Raw genomic sequence first — 11,241 nt, forward strand, 5'->3', positions numbered from 1 at the left:
TAATCAAAACAAATCAACAAATCAACAAATCAAATTCAAAACAGCAAAAGTAAGACCAAGTCTATCTCCCCCTCTCACTGTTATTATATAGAGTTTGATGAAGATTAGGTTTTGATGACAGGTTTGTCCCCTTGGCCTCACAACTACTTCTAGGCTCCAAAGACCATTCTTTGCAAAGACCCAAGAATTTTCATTGCATTTGTGCGCACATAAGACCACCAATTCTCTTGGGTTTCTTTACTTTCCCTTCTCTTGATCATCTCTCTGCCTCTCTCTTTGTTTCATTTTTTTTCATCTTTGAAGGTTGAAAATTTTACTAAAAAGGAGTGTGAAATGTTGGATTATTACGAGCAGCTTGCTGCTAGTCCTTACAATGATTCTCTTAAGGTTCTTGAGGCTGATATTCAGCATGCCAATATGCTGTGAGTACAAGCCCCTTCCTATTTTTTCCTTTCCAATTTGCTTTTTTGTGTTTATATTGTATTTTGAAACTGGGTTTGAGAAACGTGAAATAAAGTTATAGGCTTCTGAGTTTGTACTCTTAGTAATGTAATGTTTTGTAATGGTTTTTCTTCCATATTCAACATTTACTATTTTGAGGTTGAATCCTACTCTGCAATAACGCATGGGTTTCTATTTCCTTAATAATTTTGGTTTTGGTTTTGATGGATTGTTTCTGCAAAAAATAATTGGGGAAGAAAGAGAGAAAAGAAAATAGTTATTTTGCATTTCAGTATTTTTATTTGTTCTGAAACTAATATCTATTTGGGTATGTGGACATAATCTGCATACAACGCCTTTTATCCTCGCTGTCATCGTTATGCTAAATGAATTCCAAAATTTGTTGTCATGTTGACCCCAATTCACAAGCTTTGATCTTTATGTTGGATAATGAGCATGCTAGGAAGTTTGCAAGTCTTCTGTACATAATCTTGGATATATACTACTGGATTCCCCCAGTTATTTTATCATTACATTCTCTGCTGGCTATACTAATGTTGGGGGTTTGCTGAATATTTGCAATGTTAAAAGTGGCCTGAGGTTCGGTCCATGGTTTTAGGAGCACGACGTCCGGTTCCTTGCTTACCTTGTTTTATGAATTTGTTGCTGACCCTTCGAATGTTTTGCTGAGTTAATAGACCTTTTTCTTGGTTGATGAAGTTAAGTGACTTTTGATGTTACTTGAATAAATATATGTTTGCAGGGCAGCTTCCATCCCCAGACGCAAGAGTGGTACGGTTCTTCAAATGAAATTGGTTTACAATCACTTGGCACCCATTTTCCTGTTTTTGCTTCAATGGATTGATTGCTCCTCTTCATGTTTACTTTCAAGTTACTTAAATCTTTTCCACATAATTGTATATAAGGTTGGTTTCTGCTTTTCATTTGTTTCTAGAGCAAATTAGTAGTTTAATGTTTGTCCCCTCGTAAGAATGAAATCCAAGTTCTTGAATGTTTCTGTGTTTGCTTTCATATGTCTTCAGGTGCGCACAGATGGGAGGTCAAATATCTCTTCATGTGGAAGGAAAGCTACCGTCAGCGAATTCTACAGTTTGTAAACTACATCTCTACTCTTTTTAGTAGTTTAATATCTGTTGAAGATCCTACTTGAACAATATTGATGCTTAAAATACTTAACAGCTTCCCTTTTTAAATGGATCTCATTTTGCCTGCTGCTTTCCAATTTTCATAAAGCATTGCATTTGGGGTGTAGCCTTTCTGCTTTTAAACTTTAAATGTCATCAAACTTTGCGTAAAGTTACATGCTGCCGCGTTTGTGAAATTCATCTTTATTCATGTCTTCCCAACCTAAAACTGCAGATGTTATATTACCATCCCTTCAGCGTCTCCATGGTGATTCATTGGAGATGGATATCACCCAAGAGGAAGCTCTAGAGATGGCTGTTAGGAAGAGATATGAGGATAAGATAAAGCTTTCAGATGTAGACTTGGAGAGAGAAAATGAGTGTGGCATCTGCTTGGAGCCTTGTACCAAAATGGTTTTGCCAAACTGTTGCCATGCCATGTGCATTAATTGCTACCGCGATTGGTATGAATAACCTAGTTCTTCCTTAATCCCCATAAATAGTTGTTCTTTTTTTTTTCTGCTTTAGTCACATCCAGTATCACCATATGATGATGGGGCACATTACTTATAACAATTGTCACATATTTGCATCTTTATGTGTTATAGGAACACAAGATCGGAATCTTGCCCGTTCTGCCGGGGAAGTATAAAGAGAGTGAATTCAGGGGACTTGTGGGTTCTGACATGCGGCAGTGATGTGGTTGACACTCAAACTGTGTTGAAGGAGGATATGTTGCGGTTCTATCTTTTTATTAACAGCCTGCCAAAAGATCTCCCGGATGCTCTATTCTTAATGTATTATGAGTACTTAATTTGATCAAACATGCTAGAAAAAAATGGTGTATAGAGAGAGAATTGCCAATCATCACATGTACAGTCTGGCGGGGCTTTCACATTGAAAATTTCTTTTGACTTCAACTTGTGCAAAATAATGTACATGCTTTGTGTAAGAGATAAAAATTATATATATCAGAAGAGTCACTTCTTTTATCATGCAATTTTGATTTTGTGATGGAAAGGCCATCAGGCCATGCGACTCCCATGTTGCAATTAGTGAGGAGTTCATTTGCACAGAGAACAATTTTTCTTTTTTAACCTTTCTTGGATGATTAAATCCCATGGCACCAAGAGTGCAACATTTCCTTCGTTGAATCTGATTCAATAGCTTTTGATGATAAATATTTGGCGATTTCGTAGGTTCAATTCCTCCCGAACAACAAATATTTAGAAACAAGTAAGATTCGATCAATAGTTCAACAAGTAAAATTTTTAGAAGATTTTCTAAATTATGGAAGTCTGGGAAGTGTTCTCAAGCAGTAGTAACTCTAGCACTGATTATACCATCCGATTTTTTTTTCTTTTGCTTCATAACTACAATATACTCTGATCAGAAGCAACACAGCAAAGTACTAAAACATTAAGCTGATCCAAAAGCAAGCAGTTCATCCATGACGCAGTTTCATGTCCAACAAGTAACTGAAGGGAGGGTGAGTGGCCTTGCCATTGAGGAACATATCAGTAAGTACCTTGTACATGGCTTCAGTGAGATGAACTCCATCCCAGTTTATGTATTGGGAAGGGCTTGGACAGGCACTAGCAGACGGTGTGCCACACACGGCAAACACCTCGAAGTTGTAGGGGTCACCTGTCCCACAGCAGGCCTTGAAGCTCTCCTTGAAACCATACTGGTTTGGATTCTTCATGACTGTGAAATAGGCATTCCAGTAATCAGCATAGGTGATGACAGCATGGGGAAACTGTGTCCTGAGTTGTTGCAACTTGGCTTGGAGGACAAGGTTATGGCTATAGGTTTGGTTGTTTGCACTCTTCACACATCCTATACCGTCTCTATCGTCTTCAGGAGCTAAGGTCATGGCCAACGGCAAGCACCCTGAGAGTGGCAGGCCTTGCACAACAACATACTTTGCACCCTTCTTTAACAATGCCTGCAAAGTAACAGAAACATCACCGTCCAATTAGCCAAAGTCGAAATTGGATCCTCTACTTATGTTTTTTAAACTCATATCAAACACAATGTTGTCTTAAGATTTAGAATTAGGATCCAATTTAGGATTTGACATGGAGAGCATATATTGGAAAGCAACCTAAATCAAGATAGCCAAAGTCCTACCTGCAGAAAACTAGTAACTCTACTGATCCCAAGCTGTTGAATGGTATCACCTGGTATACTAGATCCAATGGTATAAGCATAATCATTGACCCCAATTTCACCAACCCAGAAAAGTGTATCATCAAAAGCTGCTGCTTTGCATGCTGCTCCAGCCACTTTGCAGCCCTGGCTTTCCAAGAACTTGTCAAACCAGAGGAGCTGGGTTTGGATAGACTGAGGAGTGATTGCAAGGCTCAGGTTGTTCTTGACAAAGAACTGGTGCTCTATGGCTGTAGAGCCAGCAACAGCGAAGTTAACCCCATGAGCAGCATCTGTAGCATTGCTCATTATGGAACGGTAAGGTTTCAAGTAAGGCAAGGACAGTGACTCAGCTATGAAATCGATCACTAACCGCCCGTCGGAGTAGCGGTTGGTAGGGCGGTGAAAGAAAGTGGTGCCATATGGAGGGTTTGAGACATGGCCAAAACCACTAGGGCCTGTGGCAGATCTTGTGTTGCCTGTGTCTGTGAATGAATCACCAAAGGCATAGATTTTCTTGAAGGGTCTTGGTCTTGGGTTTACTTTGGTTGTGGCAGAAGAGGCAGAACAAGAAGAAGAGGAGAGGATGCAGATGGTGGTGATGGCAATGAGGGTGTTTTTCCAAGAGAAATATGTGACTGAAGAAGAAGCCATTGTCTAACTCTTCTCAAGGCTTCCAAGCTTTACTCACTAGCTAGCCAGTTTTTCACTCTGCATGTAAGTACTCTGGCTTATATACTTTTTATCTTTTTCAAAATGGCAAATATGTCCTCCACCTATATGAATGGAATTTCCAAGTAGCTTTTTGGCTGTCATCAACTTAGTTTAGCTCAAGAAAGGCAAGTATACATATAAGTTAACTTAGTAAATTACTGAAGGAGTCTTAAAAACTCTGTATGTACTGCCAACATTAATTAGCAGTAACATATAATTTATGGATTAATTAAGCTGGAAATAAGAAGATTTATCCTTCATAATCCAATATACAACAAGAACCTCATACATTCATTTCCTTCATGTTAAAGATTGTTAAGCACTGTGAAAGAGGTGTTTAAGGAAGGGAGGTGAGAGTTATAAATTCGGAGCTAAATATCTTGAAGTAGTTGAAGGAAAAGTAGTTGGGCCTTAAATGAGCAAGTGTCCACACTCAACTTCTTTTTCTTTCAGCAGAGGGCGAGAGAGAGAGAGAGAGAGAGAGAGAGAGAGAGGGTAATTTTCTTTATTCTTTTGCTTCTATATATTTGACCTCACAAGTCGGTGCTTTGATGCACATCCTTAAATATTGCAACCACCGCTATGACCTCGCCCACAAGAAAAAACCTCATTTATTATTAGCATTCTTTTGCAGATGGATGTGTTAAATGATAGTCATGGACATATTCAACCAAAGCCACAAGCACAGGGCATGTAGGTAAAAGGCATGGTATTCGACTCTAGCGTCTGTAGGCCACGCGCATAATAGCTATGTATCGTTGATGCATGTAAGTTTTATAATACATCAACATGGTCGAATTGTACACCCTTGATGGTCTTATAATATTTCTCACATGAGAACATGGTCGAATGCTATCTTTAGGCAGCTAAAGACATGTTTGGAAGCGTTTGATGGTACCAACTAGCTAGCCAGGTTAACGTCACTAAACATGATGTGTGTTCTATATGCGTGGCTGCACCAAGTCATAGCCAGGAGAACTTTGTGACACTTGTTAAGAAATGGCTTCACTACAATTGCGTGAAATATCATTGCAAGAGGTGGCAATTTCCAACACGGGACCATAGACTACTTGAAATTCACAAGAATTTATTTAGATCAACTCATAAAAGGATCAAGGACAATTTAGGTCAACCTTCCAAAACATTGTAAATAAATGAGTGAATTTTGGTCAATCATAACTCGATTATGACATAATTAACCCGTTTAATAAACGGGTTGTGTCAACCTGTTTACAACCGGATGCATTTTAACTTGTTCAATTATGTTAGTTTAAATTTTTATAGAATTACAATTTTTTTTTAATTGGGGCCTATTAATAAATTGGGCTGGCCTGCCATAGCTTTGTCCAAGAACGTGTTTTGGGTTGATTGGATTCAACGCCTTACGCCATTTCCTTGGATCCCAATATAGCATATGGAGGCCCAAATCAGAAATTCCTTTTGCTTCTCTTTTTGTAGTGCATGTAGAGATTGGCGGCAACACACGTTCTTATCTTAGTACTCTTCGCTTTCTAATTTCTCTAGGTTTTAGTTGAGGTTTTAGGTAAGCTTAAAAAATTTCATGATTTGTTTCGGTCACAATATTAATATTGTAATTAGGGTTTAGGCTGCGTTCTCCTGTTGCTTTTACCTCTGAACAAAAAGAGAGAATTCTTGAAGAAGAAGAAGATGATGATGGCGGAGGAGAAGGATTGGTTTTTCTATGTTAACATGGATGATGACCTATTGGTTCTAGACATTAGTAAATTGTTGGCAAGGAGTTCTCCGAGGCCCGAGTTTAAACTTGTTCATGGCTCTTATTTTCCAGACGGAAGGAATGTACCAGAAGGCATGAGATATATAATTGTGAATTCCAAACCCTATATTGTGGGAGGTAAGTCTTGCCCCAAGCGTCCTAGCGAATCTTTTAAACCCAACCTTGAAGTCATTGACTGTGAACCCACAGAGGGCAACAAAACTACACTTCCCACGACTTTTGCTCCCAAGGTAAATCCTGTGGTGGTCACCATAAAGGATAAAATCTATGTCATGTCCACGGAGCCTGTCGGGTACGAGATGGAAGAAGAATCGCCAGCCCTCTTCGAGGTTTTCGATCCGGTTACCGGGTTGTGGACAGTCCTCCCCAATCCCCCCTTCTCCGTTGGTACTGATGTTGTCCTTTTTGAATGTTCTTGGGGCGACACCCTCGTTGTGAGGCACTGGTTACACCAAAGATATTACGTTTTTGACACCCTTCAAAATAAATGGGAGGAGGATGATGCAATTGCATCCGGCGTCCCGAAGGCATCTATCTCCCGTTTTGCAGAATTCAACAACTTTCTGGTTAACGTCTATTATTGGGGTGGAGATGTTATTGCTTATAGTTTGGATCCGATCAACGGCATCCCGAAGCCGGTTGGGGAGATAGTTGAGCTTCGGAAGGTGTTATGGCAGCCTTGTCTAGAGTTTACCTCATCCTTCGTCAGCCATATGAGTGGTGATGATGGGCTTATGTGCATAATGAGTGGTGGCTGGGATCCGTCGAACAAGTTTTGTGTTCGTGTAGTGGTGTTCCAACTGCTCGTTACAAGCCTTGCTCCTGGTGAAGGATTTCGCGTCAATGCAGATATCAAGGCCAACGAAACTTATTATTTCAAATATTATTCTTTCAAACCGACTGGCGATCTACAAATCAGCTCAGTTGCAATGACGTAAGAAATTACTACAAGTCCCTCAAACAAAATATTTGCTTTTGATTGGTAATTATATTAGATATATCTTGGCTAATTTTACTTAACGCAAAACTTCTGGTGTTCTTTTTTGTCGTTTCACAGGCTTGATCGTTCGGACAAGCATGACAATAAGCCTGATGCAAGTTGCAAGAATGAAAATCTTCCTAAGTTTGATAGGTTTGTACTTTGTGCATGAAATCTGAATAGTTTGGAATTATTTTTATTTTTATTTATCAGTAGCGCCTTAAGACATAGATAATTTCTTCTGAGATGTAGAATAGAACCAAATGATGGGCCAAATCCTAAAGTGAAAAGTTGAATTCAAATCAACTAATACAATTCTAGATATATAATTAGACTGGTTCACATACCAAAACACCATATGCACCTAACACAAAATCAAACAACCCGCAAAAACAATTCTAGCATGTTATGCATACCAAGCCAAATTTTGTCATCGGGTCTCTCAAGTTAAAGTCTGTCATTGAATCTCAAGATGGCGGCAGCTTTACTTCTATTATACCGTTTCCTAAACAACACTGCCACCTTGTTGAACTCGAGACTCGAAAAAGAGTCTTACAGTAGAATAAATCAAAGAAGGTTCAGCCATTGCTCCATTTCCGTAATCCCCACAAGCCAGCCTCTTTGTGACAGGCGGGATGAGCGACACTCCAAGTTCATCAATTGACATGATATGTCGCTCCGTGAAGGGATTCTTCCACATCAACGTGTTCATGGCTGGTGCAACAAAGAAAGGCTTGCTGTAGTCCCATGCTCGTACAACACAGGTGAGTAGATTGTCACACAATCCCCCAGCAATCTACGGGAAAAACACGGATTCCATTATCTCATTCTTGCCATAAAAAAACAAATGGAGGGAATGACAACTAAAATTTGAAAGTTATACAGAAGATGATAGTTTGGGTCACCTATCTCATCCTGTTGCTAAAACAACTTTATAAATGCACAACATTTCTGGATTGCTACCTTGCCTAGTGTGTTTGCTGACAGTGGGGCAATAACCAAGATATCAGCCCAACGGCGGAGCTCAATGTGAAGCACACTATCACCCATTTTGTTCCAACTGGACCACTCATCCTCATCGGTGTACAGGATTACATCCTTGGGAAGTGATGTCCTATCAATGAAATGCAAGGATGCTCTTGTGGCAACTGCTTTTACTTCTGCCCATTCAGAAAAACTATGGCAGAGGTTGCCAAACTTTATGGCCGCTACACTCCCGCTAGCAGCAAGTAGAATCCGAGGCCTCCTCAGAGCAGGATTGGCTTGTATTGGCTCCATTTCTGGACTCTCAGGTTCAGAGCCAGACATAGCCTATTCAAAAGATTCCAATCAACATCAAAACAATTTGAAATTAAAGAAAATCAGGTTATCCATTAAACCTTCAACCTATTATTTTGGAAAGTGCCTAGATAATACCTCAACTTATTCCTTTAAAAAAACTGAGAGATCCAAGATGAATATGAACTAATGCACCTCTTAAGAACATAAATAGGACTGATCCACATGCCTAAGGAACCAAAAAGAAAAGGCAGCCATGACAAAACAGAAGATCTAGGTAACAGACAAATCATTCAGCCACTTTGCTCAGCACACCATAAAACTTACTCAAGAAAAGCATATCCATTTACATGATGATTCATCCCAATTTAAGGGCCAATTTAAATCTAACAGTAGAAGATTTAAATCTTTAATTTACAGAAGACAGCCTCTTACTTTTTCCAAGACAAGAAACAATTCAATGTGATTCATCCGAATTTAAGGGCCAATTTAAATCTAACAGTAGAAGATTTAAATCTTTAATTTACAGAATACAGCCTCTTACTTTTTCCAAGACAAGAAACAATTCAATGGCCAGAAAGATTAAAAAGGAGAAAAAATTATCTCCCAAATGAGTAAACCTAGCTAAACATACAAAGGATGCAAAAGAAGCACCTGCTTACGTTACAATAGCACTAAGTAAACTTAGAGTGAAAGAACAAAAATGGGTTCTACAAATATCTAAGTTCATATGTCTTCCAAACAAGAAGGTGACAATCTCAGATAACCAATTGAATAATGACATACAAGAAAACCACTAAACTGGCTGATTAGAAAAGCCATAATATGCCAATGAACATTATATAAATGTTTTCTACAAAAAACTTGTGTGACGATCTTAAGATGTCGAATTGCAGAATTAGGCTTCTAAATGAACTAAACATACCCATATGCACCCGCCCGACTGGTGAAGATGATCATTCATGGTGATCTTGAATGATCATAGTGAAAAATAAAGGGAATTTCTTGCTGCAGGGATGCAGGGAAGCCTCTGAAACTTTCTTTTCTTTCTCAATGACTTAATATCAAACACCTTTGCTACATTTATACACAATGCTCTCCCTTTCCCGCCCAATCCCAATAACGTACTAACAGAAAACTAACTCCTGCAAACCCACTCCTGACTAACTTGCTGACTCGGCCAGTTTGATATGTTTGAACCATGACAACTTATCAAATTAAAAAATCAAAAATAAAAAATCAAACGAAATTTAAATTTTCAAAAAAAAACTTTTCCTTTATTTCTACTCATCCAAACGGATCAAACACTAAAAAATCTCAAACATCAATCAATGTTTAATTCGTATTTAATCCCATGGAATTAGCACTAAAACGATACAAAATTCCAAAATTTGAGTGAGAAACCCTTACTCACTTGGAGTGGTGAGTTCCCTTCCCTGTGTGCGGTTTGAGTCGTTCTAGGGTTTTGCACTGAAACTCAACGAGTCAGGTGAGTTACAGGGCTCGAAATGCACTGTCTTGACCTTCCGTTGAAGGGAACCGGTCGGTCACAAATCTCGTATATGCAGAGTGCTTCAAAGTCCAATCCAAACTTTCAGAGGAGGTCAAGCGACGTCGTCTTCTGTTTCAGCGAAACGCAGTTTGAGCTTCGTGGGCTTTTTTACTTTTTCCCCTTTTCCCGCTAGACAACTGGGTCTTGCCCACTTGCTATTAACTCTCTGCAACTGGGCCTGCCATCGAACACATGCACATCGGCTTTTATTTATTCTCTTTTCCTAAATGGCCTTTTCTTTTCCTTTTGTGTTCTATTTTTCACGAAACAAAAAACATTTTTTCATTAATTTTCGAATGAATTACAAGATAATTACAAGCTTGTTTAAACATATTCCAAACATCTGGTCAACAAGATCTGGTTTACTAATTTATCCTTGGTTTCAGGGGATCTTCTCTGGAATCATCCTCTTTGGTTAATAATCCGGGCCTTTCTTATCCCGTTATGTTATAGAGAGATTTTTCCTCTCAACTTTTGTTGGATTTTGTCTTGTAATACTTTAGCTTAGTTGGTGTTGTTATTACAATCTGTATTGCAAGAACCTCCTTCTAGGGCTGTGTTCTTATTGTTGTATTATGGGTTTGTGCCCTGTTTATTGAATTGAATTGATACTGTTTTCCCAAAAAAATAAGAAAAAAAGATCTAGTTTACTAAAAAAGGGCAGTTATTTGTGGATATGTGACTTCATATTTGAACTCCTATAACAACCTTGTAGCGTGTATGTGTGAAATCTCACTTCCCTTGTAATTTGAATTATCACTTATATTAAAAAAATATGTTCCAAAATTTTTATGTTTGATTTGATAATGGGATGAAGTCCCATTATCATGCATTTGAAAAATATATATTTTTTATGATAATCACATAAATTTCATCTTAGAATTCTTAAAAAAATTCATAAATTAGTTGTATGGAAACAACAGTACTTTAGCAATATAATTTTAGAATCACACCTTAATATTCCTTATTCAACCACAAGGGAGCTCTGCATTGTATTTATCGTTACTAGTATTTTTCTTTAGCAATAAAAAAAAACAAAAAAACCAACCTATCACAATGAATCTTCGTTGGCATAGAACTAATTCAGTAAATTTTTACTGGCATAGATATGTCTTATGTAATCTGCAAATTTTTACCGACACAGACATATGTCAACGAAAATTAGTCAAGAAAAGTAATAAAAAAATTATTAATAATTTATATAGTTTAATATTTGTAATTAAGT

The 11,241-nt window shown here is 38.1% G+C and overlaps 3 protein-coding genes across 4 annotated transcripts; 1 reads left to right on the top strand and 2 right to left on the bottom strand.

The window, feature by feature from the left end:
- Nucleotides 26-2,595, top strand: LOC18777295 (RING-H2 finger protein ATL47). Its single transcript, XM_020564112.1, has 5 exons — nt 26-422; nt 1,205-1,367; nt 1,485-1,551; nt 1,822-2,050; nt 2,195-2,595. Exons 1-5 carry the CDS (start codon nt 334-336, stop codon nt 2,403-2,405), a joined length of 759 nt encoding a protein of 252 aa, XP_020419701.1. The 5' UTR covers nt 26-333; the 3' UTR covers nt 2,406-2,595.
- Nucleotides 2,816-4,467, bottom strand: LOC18776394 (GDSL esterase/lipase At3g48460). The gene is made up of 2 exons (XM_007209164.2): nt 3,720-4,467; nt 2,816-3,534 (listed from the first exon to the last, which is right to left on the bottom strand). Exons 1-2 carry the CDS (start codon nt 4,389-4,391, stop codon nt 3,031-3,033), a joined length of 1,176 nt encoding a protein of 391 aa, XP_007209226.1. The 5' UTR covers nt 4,392-4,467; the 3' UTR covers nt 2,816-3,030.
- On the bottom strand, nt 7,451-10,144 carry LOC18776097 (probable phosphopantothenoylcysteine decarboxylase). 2 transcript variants are annotated; one of them, XM_020564849.1, is made up of 3 exons: nt 9,875-10,144; nt 8,150-8,497; nt 7,451-7,982 (listed from the first exon to the last, which is right to left on the bottom strand). In XM_020564849.1, exons 2-3 carry the CDS (start codon nt 8,492-8,494, stop codon nt 7,692-7,694), a joined length of 636 nt encoding a protein of 211 aa, XP_020420438.1. In that variant the 5' UTR covers nt 8,495-8,497; nt 9,875-10,144; the 3' UTR covers nt 7,451-7,691. The 2 variants fall into 2 exon arrangements, with proteins under 2 accessions (XP_020420438.1, XP_007209596.1); XM_007209534.2 differs by having other exon boundaries at nt 9,879-10,138.

The sequence above is a fragment of the Prunus persica genome, chromosome G5 (assembly GCF_000346465.2).
Source record: "Prunus persica cultivar Lovell chromosome G5, Prunus_persica_NCBIv2, whole genome shotgun sequence".
NCBI classification, from domain to species: Eukaryota; Viridiplantae; Streptophyta; class Magnoliopsida; order Rosales; family Rosaceae; genus Prunus; species Prunus persica.

What these genes read in the sequence shown, in the direction of transcription:
- LOC18777295 (XM_020564112.1), top strand. Translation starts at nt 334, where the DNA reads ATGTTGGATTATTACGAGCAGCTTGCTGCTAGTCCTTACAATGATTCT. An exon ending in TACCGTCAGCGAATTCTACA is followed by an intron (nt 1,552 to 1,821) that starts GTTTGTAAACTA and finishes CTAAAACTGCAG; the next exon opens with ATGTTATATTACCATCCCTT. An exon ending in ATTAATTGCTACCGCGATTG is followed by an intron (nt 2,051 to 2,194) that starts GTATGAATAACC and finishes TATGTGTTATAG; the next exon opens with GAACACAAGATCGGAATCTT.
- LOC18776394 (XM_007209164.2), bottom strand. Translation starts at nt 4,391, where the DNA reads ATGGCTTCTTCTTCAGTCACATATTTCTCTTGGAAAAACACCCTCATT. An exon ending in GAGTTACTAGTTTTCTGCAG is followed by an intron (nt 3,535 to 3,719) that starts GTAGGACTTTGG and finishes GTTACTTTGCAG; the next exon opens with GCATTGTTAAAGAAGGGTGC.
- LOC18776097 (XM_020564849.1), bottom strand. Translation starts at nt 8,494, where the DNA reads ATGTCTGGCTCTGAACCTGAGAGTCCAGAAATGGAGCCAATACAAGCC. An exon ending in CAGCAAACACACTAGGCAAG is followed by an intron (nt 7,983 to 8,149) that starts GTAGCAATCCAG and finishes TTTTTCCCGTAG; the next exon opens with ATTGCTGGGGGATTGTGTGA.